General features: G+C 64.7%; 2 protein-coding genes across 2 annotated transcripts; one reads left to right on the top strand and one right to left on the bottom strand.

Moving 5' to 3' along the window:
- Nucleotides 1–76: 76 nt before the first annotated feature.
- FAM193B (family with sequence similarity 193 member B) lies at nt 77–7,804 on the bottom strand. The gene is given in 12 exon segments (XM_017828185.1): nt 77–448; nt 612–687; nt 778–1,771; nt 2,252–2,488; nt 2,887–3,082; nt 4,055–4,469; nt 4,757–4,966; nt 5,142–5,364; nt 6,021–6,260; nt 7,491–7,695; nt 7,697–7,770; nt 7,772–7,804. Coding segments are annotated over 12 exon segments (3,000 nt in total). The 3' UTR covers nt 77–351.
- Nucleotides 7,805–9,494: 1,690 nt separating this feature from the next.
- LOC108503781 (lateral signaling target protein 2 homolog) lies at nt 9,495–13,137 on the top strand. Its single transcript, XM_017828087.1, has 13 exons — nt 9,495–9,561; nt 10,020–10,160; nt 10,235–10,372; nt 10,509–10,711; nt 10,786–10,875; nt 10,984–11,073; nt 11,192–11,293; nt 11,376–11,624; nt 11,729–11,850; nt 11,922–12,035; nt 12,188–12,286; nt 12,424–12,536; nt 12,618–13,137. The coding sequence occupies exons 1-13, from the start codon at nt 9,520–9,522 to the stop codon at nt 12,747–12,749; spliced, it is 1,635 nt and encodes a 544-aa protein (XP_017683576.1). The 5' UTR covers nt 9,495–9,519; the 3' UTR covers nt 12,750–13,137.
- Nucleotides 13,138–13,515: the final 378 nt, after the last annotated feature.

Genomic DNA, 13,515 nt, shown 5'->3' with positions numbered 1-13,515 from the left:
CGGCGGCCAAACTTGTGCAGCACGCGCTCTACATCCCTCCCGCCCCCGGTGCGGCAGAAAGCAGCAGACAGCGGTATTTAAATAAAATAAAAAATTAAAAAGTTCTTTATTGGGTCCAGCACGGTCCTTCCCCGCAGCACGGGGTAGCCGCGTGCCCACAGAGAGGGGGACGGGACGGCCGGGGTCACCCCGCGGGGATGGGGCAGGAGGATGGAGGGAGCCCCGGGGGCCCCCGCGGGACAGGAGAGCACCGGGGCCCCCCGCGGAGGAGGGGACTCCACCGAGGTGAGGCGGGGGGCACAGTGAGGAGAGGCGAGTGGCCGTGGGTGGGAGGGTCGGCCCCCCCGCACCTCACTGGGCTGCACTGGAAGTGGTTTTCTTCAGGGTGAAGTTGGTCCAGTTCACGGCCACCTTCTGCCGCGTCTGCTTGGCCGAGTCCAGGCAGAACCTGGCAGGGAGAGGACAACCCCGGTCACCTGCCAGACCCTCTGTGCCACCAGCCCCTGTGTGACCGCAACCCCTCAGGACCCCCAGCCTTGGTCACCCACCAGCCACTCCAGTGCCCCCAGCCCTGCCAGTAGAGCTCATCCCCCCCAGGGCTCCCCCCTCACCTCTTGAAATACTCCACTTCTCTGTCAGTCTCGTCCATCTCTGCCCCATCCAGGTCCTTGGGCAGGAATACATCATCTGGGGAAGCAGAGCAGAGGGTCAGTGCTGCCAGCTGGGCAAAGGGCCCCCGTAAGGACGGTGGCGCAGGGCAGCTCTCCCTGCACTTACCGATCGAGGTACTGGATTTCTCCACCTTGTTCCGGCTCTTCCTGCTCTTGCCCTTGGGCTGAGGGGAGCCCCCCAGGGTGGGAGGGGCAGCCAGGGTAGGCGGTTGAGGCTGTGCCGGCTCCGGCAGCTCCGCTTTGCCCTCTCCCCTCCGGCCCTTCCACTCGCTGGGTCTCTCTTTCTCGGCCCTGGCACTGCCACAGCCCCAGGGCTGCCCCTTGCTGCCCTCCCCAGGCTCAGCACAGCCACCCGCCCGCTGTGGCTCCGGGGCGCTGCCCTTGGAAGGGGGCTTGGTTCCCAGCACCTGCCCCTTCACCCCAGGGCTCTCCAGCCGGGCCTGGCCGCTGCTGCCCTCCCCTTTCTTTGTCTGCCCATTCTGCCGCTTGTTCTTGCGCTGACGGCTCCCTGCGGGCACCGTCTCTGGTGGCTCCGGCCCCTTGGGCTGTGGTCCCTCCCTGGGCTCCGGGCTCAGCCCACTGCCGTCCGTGGCAGAGTCCACAGCCTTGGACTGCACCCAGATCATGCGGGACAGGCTGGGCACGGCGCTGAGCCGCTTCACCACACCGTTCTCGGCCGGTGGTGCCGGCGGGGGCTCCCCAGGCCCCTCACCCCATCGGGGGCCCAGCTCGCCCCGCAGGAGCCCATGGCTCTTGGCGGGGCCCAGGCTGAGCGGAGCCAGCGCCAGGTCTATGTCCTGCAGGTCAGAGGAGCCGTTGAGGTTGGAGAGCAGGTTTTTCTGCTCCAGGACAGCTGCCTTCTTGGGGAAGTCATTGACATCCAGGTTGAGGTCATAGACACTGAAACTGGCCCGGATGGAGTCCTTGATGGTGTTCTTGATTTCCTGCAGCCGGCTGCTGAGGAAGCTGTTCACCCGCTCCAGCTCCAGCTCTGGCCACTCCAGCAGCTTCTCCTCAGCCTGCTCCCTGGCCTGGCTGGCTGCAGGGGCACGCTCTGCCCGCTTCTGGGCCTCTGCCTCCAGCTGGGCTTTCTCCTTCTCCTGTAACACAAGTGCCATGAGGATTGGCTGGGCTGGGCCACAGAACCACAGGCACAGGCCACGGAACTTTGTTTCAGCTCTGACAGCAATCCCAAGGGCTGCTGCTCAGCACAGCCACCTCACAACTTACACAGCCCCCAAACTATCATGTGTCCCCCATGGGCACAGCAACACCTGGACACTGCACACCAGACACAGCTCTGGGCATGAGGCACCAGCAAAAGCCACCATCTGCCTCTCCCCATCACAGATACATGGTGTCAGAGATGTGGCACGGAGCAGGTAGGACACTGCAGTCCAAAGCGCCCAGGAGGGCTGGGGCACCCTCTGCAGGAACAGAGACAGGGGAAGCCCTGCACAGGGCCAGGCACCACTGTCACCTTAGGGGAGAGGAACATGGAGTTCAAGAAACCAAATGGATGAGAGGGAAAGAAGGTAAAGCCCAGCAAGGGGTGCAGCCCAGCACCCACCCAGCCTCACCTTCTTCTTCTGCTTGTGCCGTGCCCGCTTGGCCGCCTTGGCACTGTTCAAGGGCTTGGGCTCCGTGCTGTTGATGTAGTCCAGCAGCTCATCCACATTGCGGTGGTCCACAGCGGGCTCCCCCGAGCTGCTGTTGTGCCCCAGTTTCTGTGGCAGCTCCTCTTTCCTCTTAGTGAGGCGCGAGCGCAGCTTCTCCCGGATCTCGGCGTAGTTGCGGCTCGTGGGAGCGGCCGGGGGCTGCAGGAGAGGAGTGCTGTCAGCCGGGGCAGGCACAGGAGGTGCAGCCAGCCCCAGCTCCCCCACCTGCCCCCCACAACCTCCCCAGCCACTCCCTTCTCCACAGTCTCAGTGAGACAAGTCAGCACAGCCCCAGTGAGCTCTTCCAGCGTGAAGCCACAGGGCTTGGCCGGCCGCTCCGAGCCCCGGGGCTGGGCAGGCAGCTGCGAGTCGGGAGCAAGCGACCAGCAGGCTGATGAGGCAGCATGGAAACAAAGTAGGGGATGCACACGCCCGCAGGAAAACAGCCATGGCCAGACCTGCCCAGCTCCGTACTCTGGGCACACGGACTGTGTGACATCTCACCACGGGGTGCAGCGCGAGGACCAGGGGTGGCTGCAGACCAGCCCCTCACTCACCGCGTTGTGGCCGAAGAACTCACAGTAGCAGCAGTCGCAGAACTTCCCATCTTTCTGGTTGGTGGAGGAGGAGGTGCAGGAACTGCGCTCCGAGCTGCTGTCCTCATCCTCCCCAAGCCCCTCATCTGCGTCGCAGGGCTGTGGCAGGTGGCAGCTGGTACCGTTTGGGAATTTGTGCCCTTTGCAAGAGGGGTCCCTGAGAAGAAGGGGAGAAGGGTGAGAGATGAGCAGGAGCCAAGGGGGGGGTCTCAAAAATTGCCCCACGCTACACGTGTAGGAACACCCCACCCAGGGCAGCCTGTGCCCAGGCACAAGGATTTGTAGGGCAGACAAACCCCCTTCCCTGCATCCTTCTCCTCCAGGGGAAATGCCAGAGGAGCCTGTGTCAGCAGACATCTGTAGCTCCCTGGTCTCTGGCAGGCAGGAGGCTGGCACAGCAGAGCCCCAGCGAGCAGCATCCTGCTAGGCCCCGGGATGGAAGCAGGGCAGGGACTGGTACTCACTGGGGGCAGGTAGCACAGGTGAGGAACACTGGGATTGCGTGCAGCTGCCAGACATCCCCACATGCAGGCAGGCCCAGCTCCCACAGGCACAGGCTGCCCAGCTCAGAGACAGGGAGGCCAGGGCACGTCCCACAGTGCCATTCCTCGAGCTCCAGCTCAGGACATGGCTGGCTCTCCACAGGGAGAGCTAATCAGCGGAGAAGAACCAGCATGCTCTCTTCAGGGGCACGGGCAGCCCAGAGAGGGCCAAGGGAGCAGGTGAGCAGAACAAGTCCACAGGCTTCATCTTCTCGAGGACCTTTGCTCAGTGCCACGGCTGCCCGACGGGTCTCACTGACAAAGGTCCTGTTGGCCAACAGCAGGTTGACCAGGCGGTTCCTTTGGGTCTTTTAGCTGGAGGAGGAGCAAGCACAGCCTCTTCTGCACCATGGAACCAAAGGACAACAGCAGACAGAACACACGTGGGGAGAGAAAGAGCTTGACCCTCAGAAACCAGGGGTCTGCGGCAGCGCGACTGGCCCACAAAGACAGTGGCTCCCTGCACGATCACGCCAGGGCAGCCGGTCCCTCCGCAGGGAAAAGTGCATCCATGGGCAACAGAGGGGAGAAAAGGGCGCACAGCCCAGTGAGCAGAAGCTGGGATCGGGCAGGGCTCCTCTACTCACCTGTTGGTGCTGGGCAGCTGGTGGGAGGCAGGAGGAGGGATGAGTGAAGTGCTGCAGTGCCCGTTGCAGGGGTGGGTGCAGCCCGACAGCGGGGGCGGCATCTTCAGCAGTGGCACGTTGGCAGGGGGCAGGTGGGGGCTCTTGCACGGCCCTGGGCTGTGAGAGGCCGCGCCGGCTGGAGGGGACTCAGACACCGGCTTTGGGGCTGCAGCCTGGGCGCTGGGAGCAGGGAAGAGCGTGGCCTGCGAGGAGGAGCCCAGCGGGACGTGCGGTGGGGAGCCGAAGGGCCCCGGGTGCGGAGGTGTCTGCTTGGAGGGGATCAGCACCGGTGGCTGGGAGGGGAGGCCGGTGGGACTGTTGGGAGGAGCAGTGAGGTCGGAGTGCTGATGATGCTCTGAGGAGTGGAAGGCCTCACCTACAGAGGGGCAGGAACAGAGACAGTCAGACACTGGCTGTGCTGTGTGGGCCAAGGCCCTGCTCAGAGCCACCCATCGCCTTTCCACAGGCCGCTTCTCCATGGGACAAACCCTGCCTCCCCCACAGGCAGCGCAGTGCTCAGGACAGAAGCCATCCCTGCTCGCACGAGGCCTCAAGGTCACTGTGCCTCCCCTGTACGATTCAGCCCTGCCCCACAAGGAGCAGGGCAAGGGGAAACGCTCTGGAGCAGCGGGCTAGGAGGCTGTGGCTGCCCTGGACACGCACCTGGTGGGGTGGCCCTCCGACACAAGCTTTTGAACTGCTTCGGCAGCGTCTTGCAGAAGTCAAGTGAGGTAGGCAGAGGCGAGCCCGGGGCGGCACTGCTGGAGGTGGTGGAGGCCGTGTGGCTGTAGGGACAGGCCTTGAGCCCCGGCGCCACAGCCGGCACCTGGCTGGCACACTCTGCAGACAGAGCGAGGCCGGGGTGCTTGTCGCCTGGAAGGAAAGAGGAGCTGGGCCCAAATCCTTCTGCCATTGCAAAGGAGCCCAGGCACGCTGCTGGCACTGGGAGTCAGAGGCCCAGCCTGTCCACCCTTTCCTACAAGGAAACTACCTAAGCCAAGAACTGGGCAGTAAGCTCTGCTCAACCCCACGGTGGGCTTCAACTCACCTAGTGTAGCTGGTGGGGCCCCGAGGGGACTGCCCTGGGTGGCCCCATTGGTGTGCTGCGAGTTCCAGAGGCCCGAGAGCTTGTGAGCAGACAAGAACGAGCTGGGGTCCCAGTCCCCTGAGTTCCCATGGCACGAGGAGGAAGAAGAGGAGGAGGAGGAAGAAGAGGAGTGTGACCCACCCCCACAAGACTGTGACTTGCAGGATGTGTGGGATAACGAGACCTGCCAAGGAAAACACAGAGTGAACCAGCTGTGTGAGGAGGCTCTGGGCCCCAGAGTGTCAGCACCAAGACCCTCCACTGCAGAAGGGGCTCAGCTCATGGGAAGCACTTCTGTCATTGTCTTGGGAGTGACAAACAGCCTGTCCATCAAACACCAACACAGCCTGGCTCCCAGGACATTCCAAGGGCCACATGCCTGCTCTGGTCTCACTCACACCAGGCAAGGATTAAATGAAGCCAGGCAGGAGGGAGCTCCTCTACCCGAGCTCCACACACAGGCAGGCACTTGCCCCAGCAGTCTCTGGGCAGACCTACACCACACAGGGAGCAGCCCTGGGGCCAGGGGACGCAGCATGACATGCAGTGGAGTGGGGCTGGCAGGAAAGCAGCGGCACTGTCAGCCTCTCCAGCCTGGCAGCTCCAAGCCAAGCCTGCCTGCTGGACGAGCCTCTGCGGCACCACGCGCTGCCCCACTACAGCCTCTGCCTGCTGAGCCAGTGGCAACCCTGGGCAGGGCAGTGGAGGCTGGGATGTCTGGGGCACTCAGCTCAGAGCAAAAAGGGGATCCGCACGCCCTGCTAGTGCCACAGCAAGGGCAGTGCCACACTCCCACAGCTGCAGCCCTGGCACTCCAACCCCAGCTCCGTGACTGCGTACCGCCAGGGCCTGCTCCTGCACCGCCCGTCGCTCTTCCTCCTCCACACTCTTCCGGCAGCTCTGGCAGATCCACAGTGGCATTTCTCCCAGGAGGTTCTGCACGAGCGTTGGCACGAAGTCCGGTGGCAGCCTCTCGCCCGGGGAAACCAGTCCATTGTGGGATGGCCCTCCCCAGTCCTTGCGCTCCCGGTGGCAGAGCAGGCAGCACGTCTGCACAGACTGGTTGGTGGTGGGCAGCACCTGAGGAAGGACGCACAGACTGTGAGTCACCCACGTGTTGTGCGGTGCAGATGTGGGACAGATGAGGCAGCGAACGAGACCTTGGGACGCTGACACCAAACCAGGGAAATTCTTGTAGGCTACATGTGGCATTGCACCTTCTCCCACTGGAGCAGAGCAGCCTCAGGCTGCCCAGCTGCTGCCAGCCTGCCACGTGCCAGATGGGAGCATTCTGGACCTCTGGGAAGATCACAGTGTGCCAAAGAGCCAGCCCTGCCACCAAGCAAGGCTGATAAGCCAGCAGCAGCTCCCACCACCACCTCTGGTACAGCAGGACCAAAAGAACTTGCACAGCAGAGCAAGACCCACAGAAATCCAACACGGGGATACAAAGGGTGGCTCTGGCAGCCTCAACTCTCAATCCTCGCCCAGCACAGACCCCCCCCCACGGTGTCACCCGAGAGCCTCAAGCCCTCCCTCCCGCCTCTTTGTTCTGCACAGCCAGCGGTGCCAATGCGCCAGGGTGGGGTGCAGCCCCCCCGTGCCACTTTGCTCTCTCCCCGCACGGGCACGGCCAGGCTGGGACTTCCCTGCAGGAGCTGGGCTGCATCCTGCGGGCTCGCTGGAGCCCTGACAGCCGTGACGAGCCCGGCGTGGCGCGGACGAGGGGGCCCCCATTGTCTGCCGGCGCGGCGGGGCCCCGCCACAATGAGCCGCGCATTGAACCGCTGCTGCCAAACAGATGGCGTCTGCAGGCTCAAGGTGAAGCAAAGGTCAGAGGCCAAGGAGAGCAGAGCGGGGGCACAGCCCCCCTGCCCACCCACAGCGAGAAAGGGGGCTGCCAGCCCACCCCGTGTCCCAGCTGACACGGCCACCGCGACGGGCGACACCACGGCTGTCCCCAACCCATCCAGTGCATCCATCCCCGGCCCCCATCCCCGGGTCCCTGCCCACCGCCCGGGACAGGTGGCGGCGGCGGCCAGGTGTGTTCAGCGATCTCAGGCAGCGACAGGCGCGCTGGATGGAGATGCTGCAGCCACCTGCCATCGCCCAGTGGCGGAACCGGGCCCTCCCGCGGGGCGCTGTGGGAGCGCTCCGAGCCCCATCCGCAGGGATGCTCCGGGGCGGGGGTCGGGGCGGAGATGGGGCCCTGCCCCTGCCCCCCCTCCGCCCCGGGCCCTGCCCCATCCCCGCCCCGAATGGAACCCCCTCAGCGCCAGCGCCGTCCCGGCCGCGGCACTCCCCTGGTACCTGCGCGCTGCCTCTGCCCGGCTCCCCGCCGCTGCCCGCCGCCGCCGTCACCCCAGGCGGGGCGGGCGGTTCCGGTGGCGGTGGTGGCGGAGGAGGCCCGACGTCGGGACCCGCCACCCTGTCGCGGCGAGGCCCGGAGCCACCTGCCGCCGCCGCCGCCGTTGCCGCCGTTGCCGCCTTGTTCCGCCGGCGAGTCATGGCGAGCCCGCCGCAGCCAGGACAACAGCCAATATGGCGGCGCGGCCCGTCCGGCCCCTGCCCGCGGGAAGGAGGGAGGGGGGAAGCGCTCGGTGAGGTGAAGCCGCCGCCGCCATCTTGCGAGAGGGCAGCGCTGCGCCCCCTGGCGGCCGGGGGGAGCGGCGGCAGCGGGTCCCCCGGGTCCTAAAGGGCGCCGGTGAGTGTGGAGCGGGATCGCATCCCGGGCTGGATCATCGGAGTGCAACTCCTTGGGTCCACATGGAAAGCGAGGGGGTTTAGATCAGATATTGGGAAAAAATTGTTCCCTGTGAGGGTGGTGAGACACTGGCACAGGTTGCCCAGAGAAGCTGTGGCTGCTCCATCCCTGGAAGTGTCCAAGGCCAGGTTGTACAGGGCTTGGAGCAACCTGGTACAGTGAAGGGTGTCCCTGCCCTAAACAGGGGGATGGAACAAGATGATCTTTAAGATCTCTTCCAACTCAACCATTCTATGATTCTATGATTCCTGACCCTGCACAGAACCCCCCCAAAAATCCTACCATGTGTCTGAGAGCATTGTGTCTGAGAGCTCCTTGAACTCTGGCAGGTTTGCTGCTGTTACCATTTTGCTGGGGAGCCTATTCCAGTGCCCAGCCATCCTTGGGTTGAAGAACCTTTTCTTAATATCCAACTTAAACCTCCCCTGACATAGCTCCAGCTGTTCCCTCGGGTCCTCTCACTGGTCACAAAGAGCAGAGATTGGAGCTGCCCCTCCACTGCCCCTTGTGAGGAAGCTGCAAACCCCTATGAGGTCTGACCTAAGTCTCCTCTTCTCCAGGCTGAACAGACCTCAGTTGCTCCTCATACGGCTTCCCTTCTAGACCCTTCACCATCCCTGCAGCCTCCTTTGGACACACTCTCAGCTTTATGTCCTTCTTATATTGTGCTGCCCAAATCTGCTGGCAGCTAAGGGACAGGCAGGGCTCCAGGCTCGCTGAGCACACAGGGACACAGGACACAGCCACAGTCACAGGAGCCAGGATACACTGCCTGGCTGAAATTAGACCTGGAGCCTGTGAGGAACGCTGGCCCCTCAGCACTGGGGCTAGTCCTACACAGGCACCTGCCCAGCACAGCCTGGGCACCGCGGGGCTGCCGTGACTCAGGGACTTCCTCAAGCCGAGGAGGTGCTGCCGTGTTTATCCAACCGTCCTCCGCGAATTTTTTACCCATGAATCCACCCCATTAGGCTTTCAGCCACCTGAATTATCGGCGCCCACATCCTGTGGCCAGCAGTGCCAGGTCTGGAGCAGACACCTCCTCTGGCACAGCTGGGGTGGGATTGCTGTTCCCAGCACCCCGAGCACCCCCTGGAACCCTTCCTTGGCCACTCGGCACCTTCTTCTCCCGCCGAGGGGCTGCTTTATTCACTTCCCACTGCATCCCCCTGCTCCACACTCCATGTCCTGCACAGTAAAGGTGGCTGCGGGTGCCTCCCCTGGTGCCCCCCATCATTCAGGGGATATCTGGGGTATCTGTCTCCTGAAGGTTGGGCTGCGGGAAAAGGGGAACCGGGACGGGATAACCGAGGATGCAGCCGGGGACTGGAGCCAGGAACCGTGACCAGGAAGTGGAGCCGGCGGTGAAACCCATCCCGCCCCACGGGAGACGCACCCTCACCCTTCCCATCACAGAGAACCGGTCCGTCGAGGCGCGGACGGGCTCGTCCCGGTGCCGGCACTGGGCGGACACCGCTCCGATCCGCCCCCACGGGCGGTGCCCGGTACCGACCCGCCCCGTCGGCGAGCGGCGGGCGCGGGGAGCCGGGCGGCGGCAGAGCCACGGGACGCGCCATGCTGCCCGCTGCCTTCCGCCGGTGGCTCCGCCGACCCAAGGTGAGACCGGGGAGGGTGGCACCGGGACCGACCACCCTCCCCTGCGCCCGGGACCGGCGGAGCCCCCGTCCGGGGGCTCCGCCGGTCCCGGGCGCAGGGGAGGGCGGCGAGGGTCCCCCGGGGTGGAGCGGGAGGAGGAAGCTGGGGGACTCCCGCGGACCTTTCCCGGTGTTTACAGCCATGCACGGATCCGTGCCCGCGCTGCTAGGATGCGGCTGAACTTGTTCGTCCTGCTCTGCCCCCCGGGGAAACTGAGGCACGGGTGGGTGGGGAGGGCGGCTCTCCCCGGGAGGAGTCAGAGCTGCTGTGGGAGGGTCCCACGTACCTGCCCTAGTGGGTGTTTGTGGATCCATGGGCCCCAAACATCCCTGCTTCGCTTGTGGGATTTGGGATCCTTCTGGCCCAGCACATGGGGTGCTCCTGCCATCTGCCATCACCCCTCTGTGCTCTTCTTGCAGCGCTCCGACCCTCGCCTGCTCTCCCAGTTCTTCTTTGCCGACGAGAGGGTGACAGGGGTGGTGGCCGAGATCAACGGGCTGGATGCCGAACTGGACCCGCAGCAGTACCTGGTGCTCCTCAACCAGCTCCACCTCAGTCAGGTACAGGGACAGCCAGGACCCTGGTGTGACTTGGTCCCCTGGGACACCATGGGTGACATCCGTGCCCTCCCCAGGCTCACCTGCTGGCCATCCTGGAGCGGATCATGGAGGAGTGCATCCCCACGCAGCGGCACAGCCGGGACTACCTGGTCAAGTTCCCCGAGGAGCTCTTGGTGGACAACTTGGGGAACCACATGCTGTTTGCTGCTGAGGTGAGCCCAGGGATGCTATCTGGGAGGTCTGGTTCTCCGAGGCTGGGGGGCAATAGGCCCCCCACTACCAGCTGACCCTGGGGTTAGGGGCTGCACTGCCCCAGGTGCTGGCTCCTGATGGTCCCTGTCCTAGCAGTGTCTACTGGCTGGGACCTTCCCGGAGGTGGAGGAGGCGGACAGGGCACAGCTTCGGCCCCAGGCCAGGAACCTGCTGTGCAGCCTGGAGCTGGTGCGGACAGTGCTGCGGGAGCAGAGCCTGAGCCAGCCCAATTCCTACCCGGAGCCCGTCCGGGCTGTGCTTATCCAGTTCGACCGGCTCTTTGCAGAGTTCGAGCTGAGGTGGGGGCCAGGGCTAGGGTGCTGGGGGCCTGTGCCAGGACTGGAGGGGCCTCACACTCCCTGCATCTCTCCAGCTATGTGTCCTCGCTGGTGGCAGTGAAGTCTCCCGAGGAGATCTACAGGCAGCAGGAGATCATTGTGCTGTTCTGTGAGACGGTGGAGAGGTGAGTGAAGGGCACTGCACATCAGGTCAGGGTAGCAGGGACCCCAGCCCCAAGGATGGGCAGTGTCCTGAGGCTCACCCCACTGTAAGGGGGTGTGTGTGTCCCCAGAGCCCTGCGCCTGGGCTACCTGACCCAGGAGATGATCGATGGCTACGAACCGCTGCTGATGTTCACCATCCCTCGCTTGGCCATTATCAGGTGGGTGCAGCCCCTGGAGAAGGGGGGATGTTCCCTGCCCTGTACCAGCCCCTTCTCCCCATGGGGAACTGGGGTCCTGGGCAATCCCTCATGTAAGTTGAGCTCTGTCCCCTCACAGCGGCCTCCTCATCTACCCCGAGGGTCCCCTCAGCCTGGAGCGGAGCCCGGAGGAGATGTCCCGGGTCTTCAGCCCCTTCTACAACCTCCTGAAGAAGATTAGGTATGCAGTGGGGGGCAATGGGTGGGGCCATGGGGCAGCAGGGGGGCCGTGACATGGGGTTGATGCCATTCCCTTGCCTCAGGGAGCTGCTGCGGGTGCTGTCAGTGGAGGAGCTCTTCCTGCTGGAGAGGAGCCTGTGCACAGCTGAACCAGAGGATCCCTGTGGTCCGGATATCACCCCAGTGTGGGGAGCAGCTGTGCCCAGAGAGGACCCCCCTGCTCCCTTTGGTCTCCTGGAGATCCCTTGTGCCACACCACCAGCCCTCACCTGCATGACGCTACTGGGACCCTCTGGTGCTGCTGACAACCCAGGCACCGACTGGCAGTGGGGGTGTGTGGTGGGCAGGAAGCGGGGCCGAGATGGCAGATCCCTGTCCACTGGGACAGGACATCTCACACCACCCCTAGGGTAACTGTCACCTCCCCTCCGTGCAGCCCCCAGATCCCCGGGAGCAGCCCAGGGATAGGTGCCACCCCGGGTGCCCGCTGCTCAGAGCTGCGCTGCCGGTACAGCAGCACCAAGGACATGCTGCACACCCTCTTTGTCTGCATCTCTGGTGAGTGACCCCCGAGACCCCCCAGCACCCTGAGCTCCCCAGCACCCTGACCCCCCACCTTTCTGGTGCAGGGGTTGCCGATCAGCTCCAGACCAACTTCGCCAGTGACATGCGCAGCATCTTGAAAACGGTCTTCAAGATTGTGGCCTCGCAGGCGGAGCCCTTGGAGGAGCCCAGTGCCAGCCGTGAGTAATCCCCAGAGAGTGAGAGATTGCTCCTCTGCCCCGCCCAGTGCCCATCCCTGGTGAGACAAGGCCACAGCCCCAGGCATGGGGAGGACGTGGCCATACTGCCTGTCCCTGGTTTGGCTGTTCCACCATAGCGCTTGTCCCTGCAGGAAAGAAGGATGATGACTCCTGTGTGGCAGATGCTCCTCGTGTGGCTGACTGCCCACTGTGCTCCAGCCCCACGGAGGCTGCCGGGCTCTGGAGGGCAGGTAAGGGGCTGCCCAGGTGCCATGGCTCTGGGGCAGGTGTGAGGCTGGGACTGATCCTGCCCCCATTCTGCCGGAGGGGGGCTGGCTTTGAGGGGGGCTGGCACAGGCGGGTTTTACTAATATGTTTTGCCCAGCAGGCACTCACCGCCTGCCCGAGTGGGTGCCCGACAGCACATGCAGCCAGTGCTCTGCCTGCCGCTCGTCCTTCACCCTGCTGCGCCGCAGGCACCACTGCCGCAGCTGTGGGAAGGTAGGATGGGGCTGAGCTGGGGTGTGTGGGGCCCCTGAGGGACCTGGCTCTGCTCAGCCCCCCTCTGGCCCTCTCCTGCAGATCTTCTGTGCCCGCTGCTCACCGCACGCCGCAGCACTGCCACACTACAGCCACACCAAACCCGTGCGTGTCTGCACCCACTGCTACACCACACACCTCTCACCCGCATCCCAGTGTGCCCGGAGCCAATGAGAGCCCCTCTGCCAGAGCTGCATCTGCAGGAGGCCATGCACCGGGGGCAAAGGGCTGTTCCGAGGCTGCTGGGCAGCTCTTCAGCCCTATGACTGCTGTCAGAGCTGGGTGGGCATGATGGCAGGACCCCCCTACATGGCAGTAGGACTCCCCCTCACACAGGGGCAGGACCCCACAGACGGCAGCAGCCCACACCTGGTGCTGGCAGGCCAGGATCACAGTGGGCGCAGGACCGCCCCTCCCGATGCACCGTGGCCGTGCCCTGCTTTCAGTGAACCGCGTGCACCTGCCCCCCGGCTGGAAATGTGCTTCGTGGTGGTTTTTTTTCAGGTGAACTTTGACTGTTGTTGGGCCCGGGGCAGAGTCTCCCCCCCAACCCCACGGCCTGGCCTGAGAAGGTGCAAACAGCCCTCACATGACGGCGGGTGCCCCAGGGCCGCCCGTGCCACACCCGCCCGTGCAGTGCCGTGCTCGGAGGCCCGGTGCTCCCCTGCCCTCCCTTCCCCACCGCCTGCACCCGACGGATTTTAATAAAGAGATAAGCCCGCCTGGCTGGGCCGCGTTGCACTGGGTTCCCGGGGCGAAGGGGGGAGCGGGGCGGGCTAGTGGTCACAGCCGGTGTGGGAACACCTGTGGGCGCGGTGGGGCGATGAGGCGCTGGGGGTGTCCCGAGCGGTCTGGGGATGGCAGGGGTGTGAGCGCTCCCCACCCAGCTCCCACGGGCGGGCAGGGGTGACCCGCGCCCCGGGCGTCTCCGGACGCGCAT

The sequence above is a fragment of the Lepidothrix coronata genome, unplaced genomic scaffold, assembly GCF_001604755.1.
Source record: "Lepidothrix coronata isolate B3197 unplaced genomic scaffold, Lepidothrix_coronata-1.0 Scaffold146, whole genome shotgun sequence".
Taxonomy (NCBI): domain Eukaryota; kingdom Metazoa; phylum Chordata; class Aves; order Passeriformes; family Pipridae; genus Lepidothrix; species Lepidothrix coronata.
Note: the sequence above shows the minus strand (reverse complement) of the source record. Positions and strands in the feature narration are given on the sequence as shown.

Bases quoted from the DNA above. Each gene is read 5' to 3' on its own strand.
- LOC108503781 (XM_017828087.1), top strand. From the start codon at position 9,520: ATGCTGCCCGCTGCCTTCCGCCGGTGGCTCCGCCGACCCAAG. The intron at 9,562-10,019 runs GTGAGACCGGGG...CTCTTCTTGCAG, and splicing joins GGTGGCTCCGCCGACCCAAG to CGCTCCGACCCTCGCCTGCT. The intron at 11,074-11,191 runs GTGGGTGCAGCC...GTCCCCTCACAG, and splicing joins CCTCGCTTGGCCATTATCAG to CGGCCTCCTCATCTACCCCG.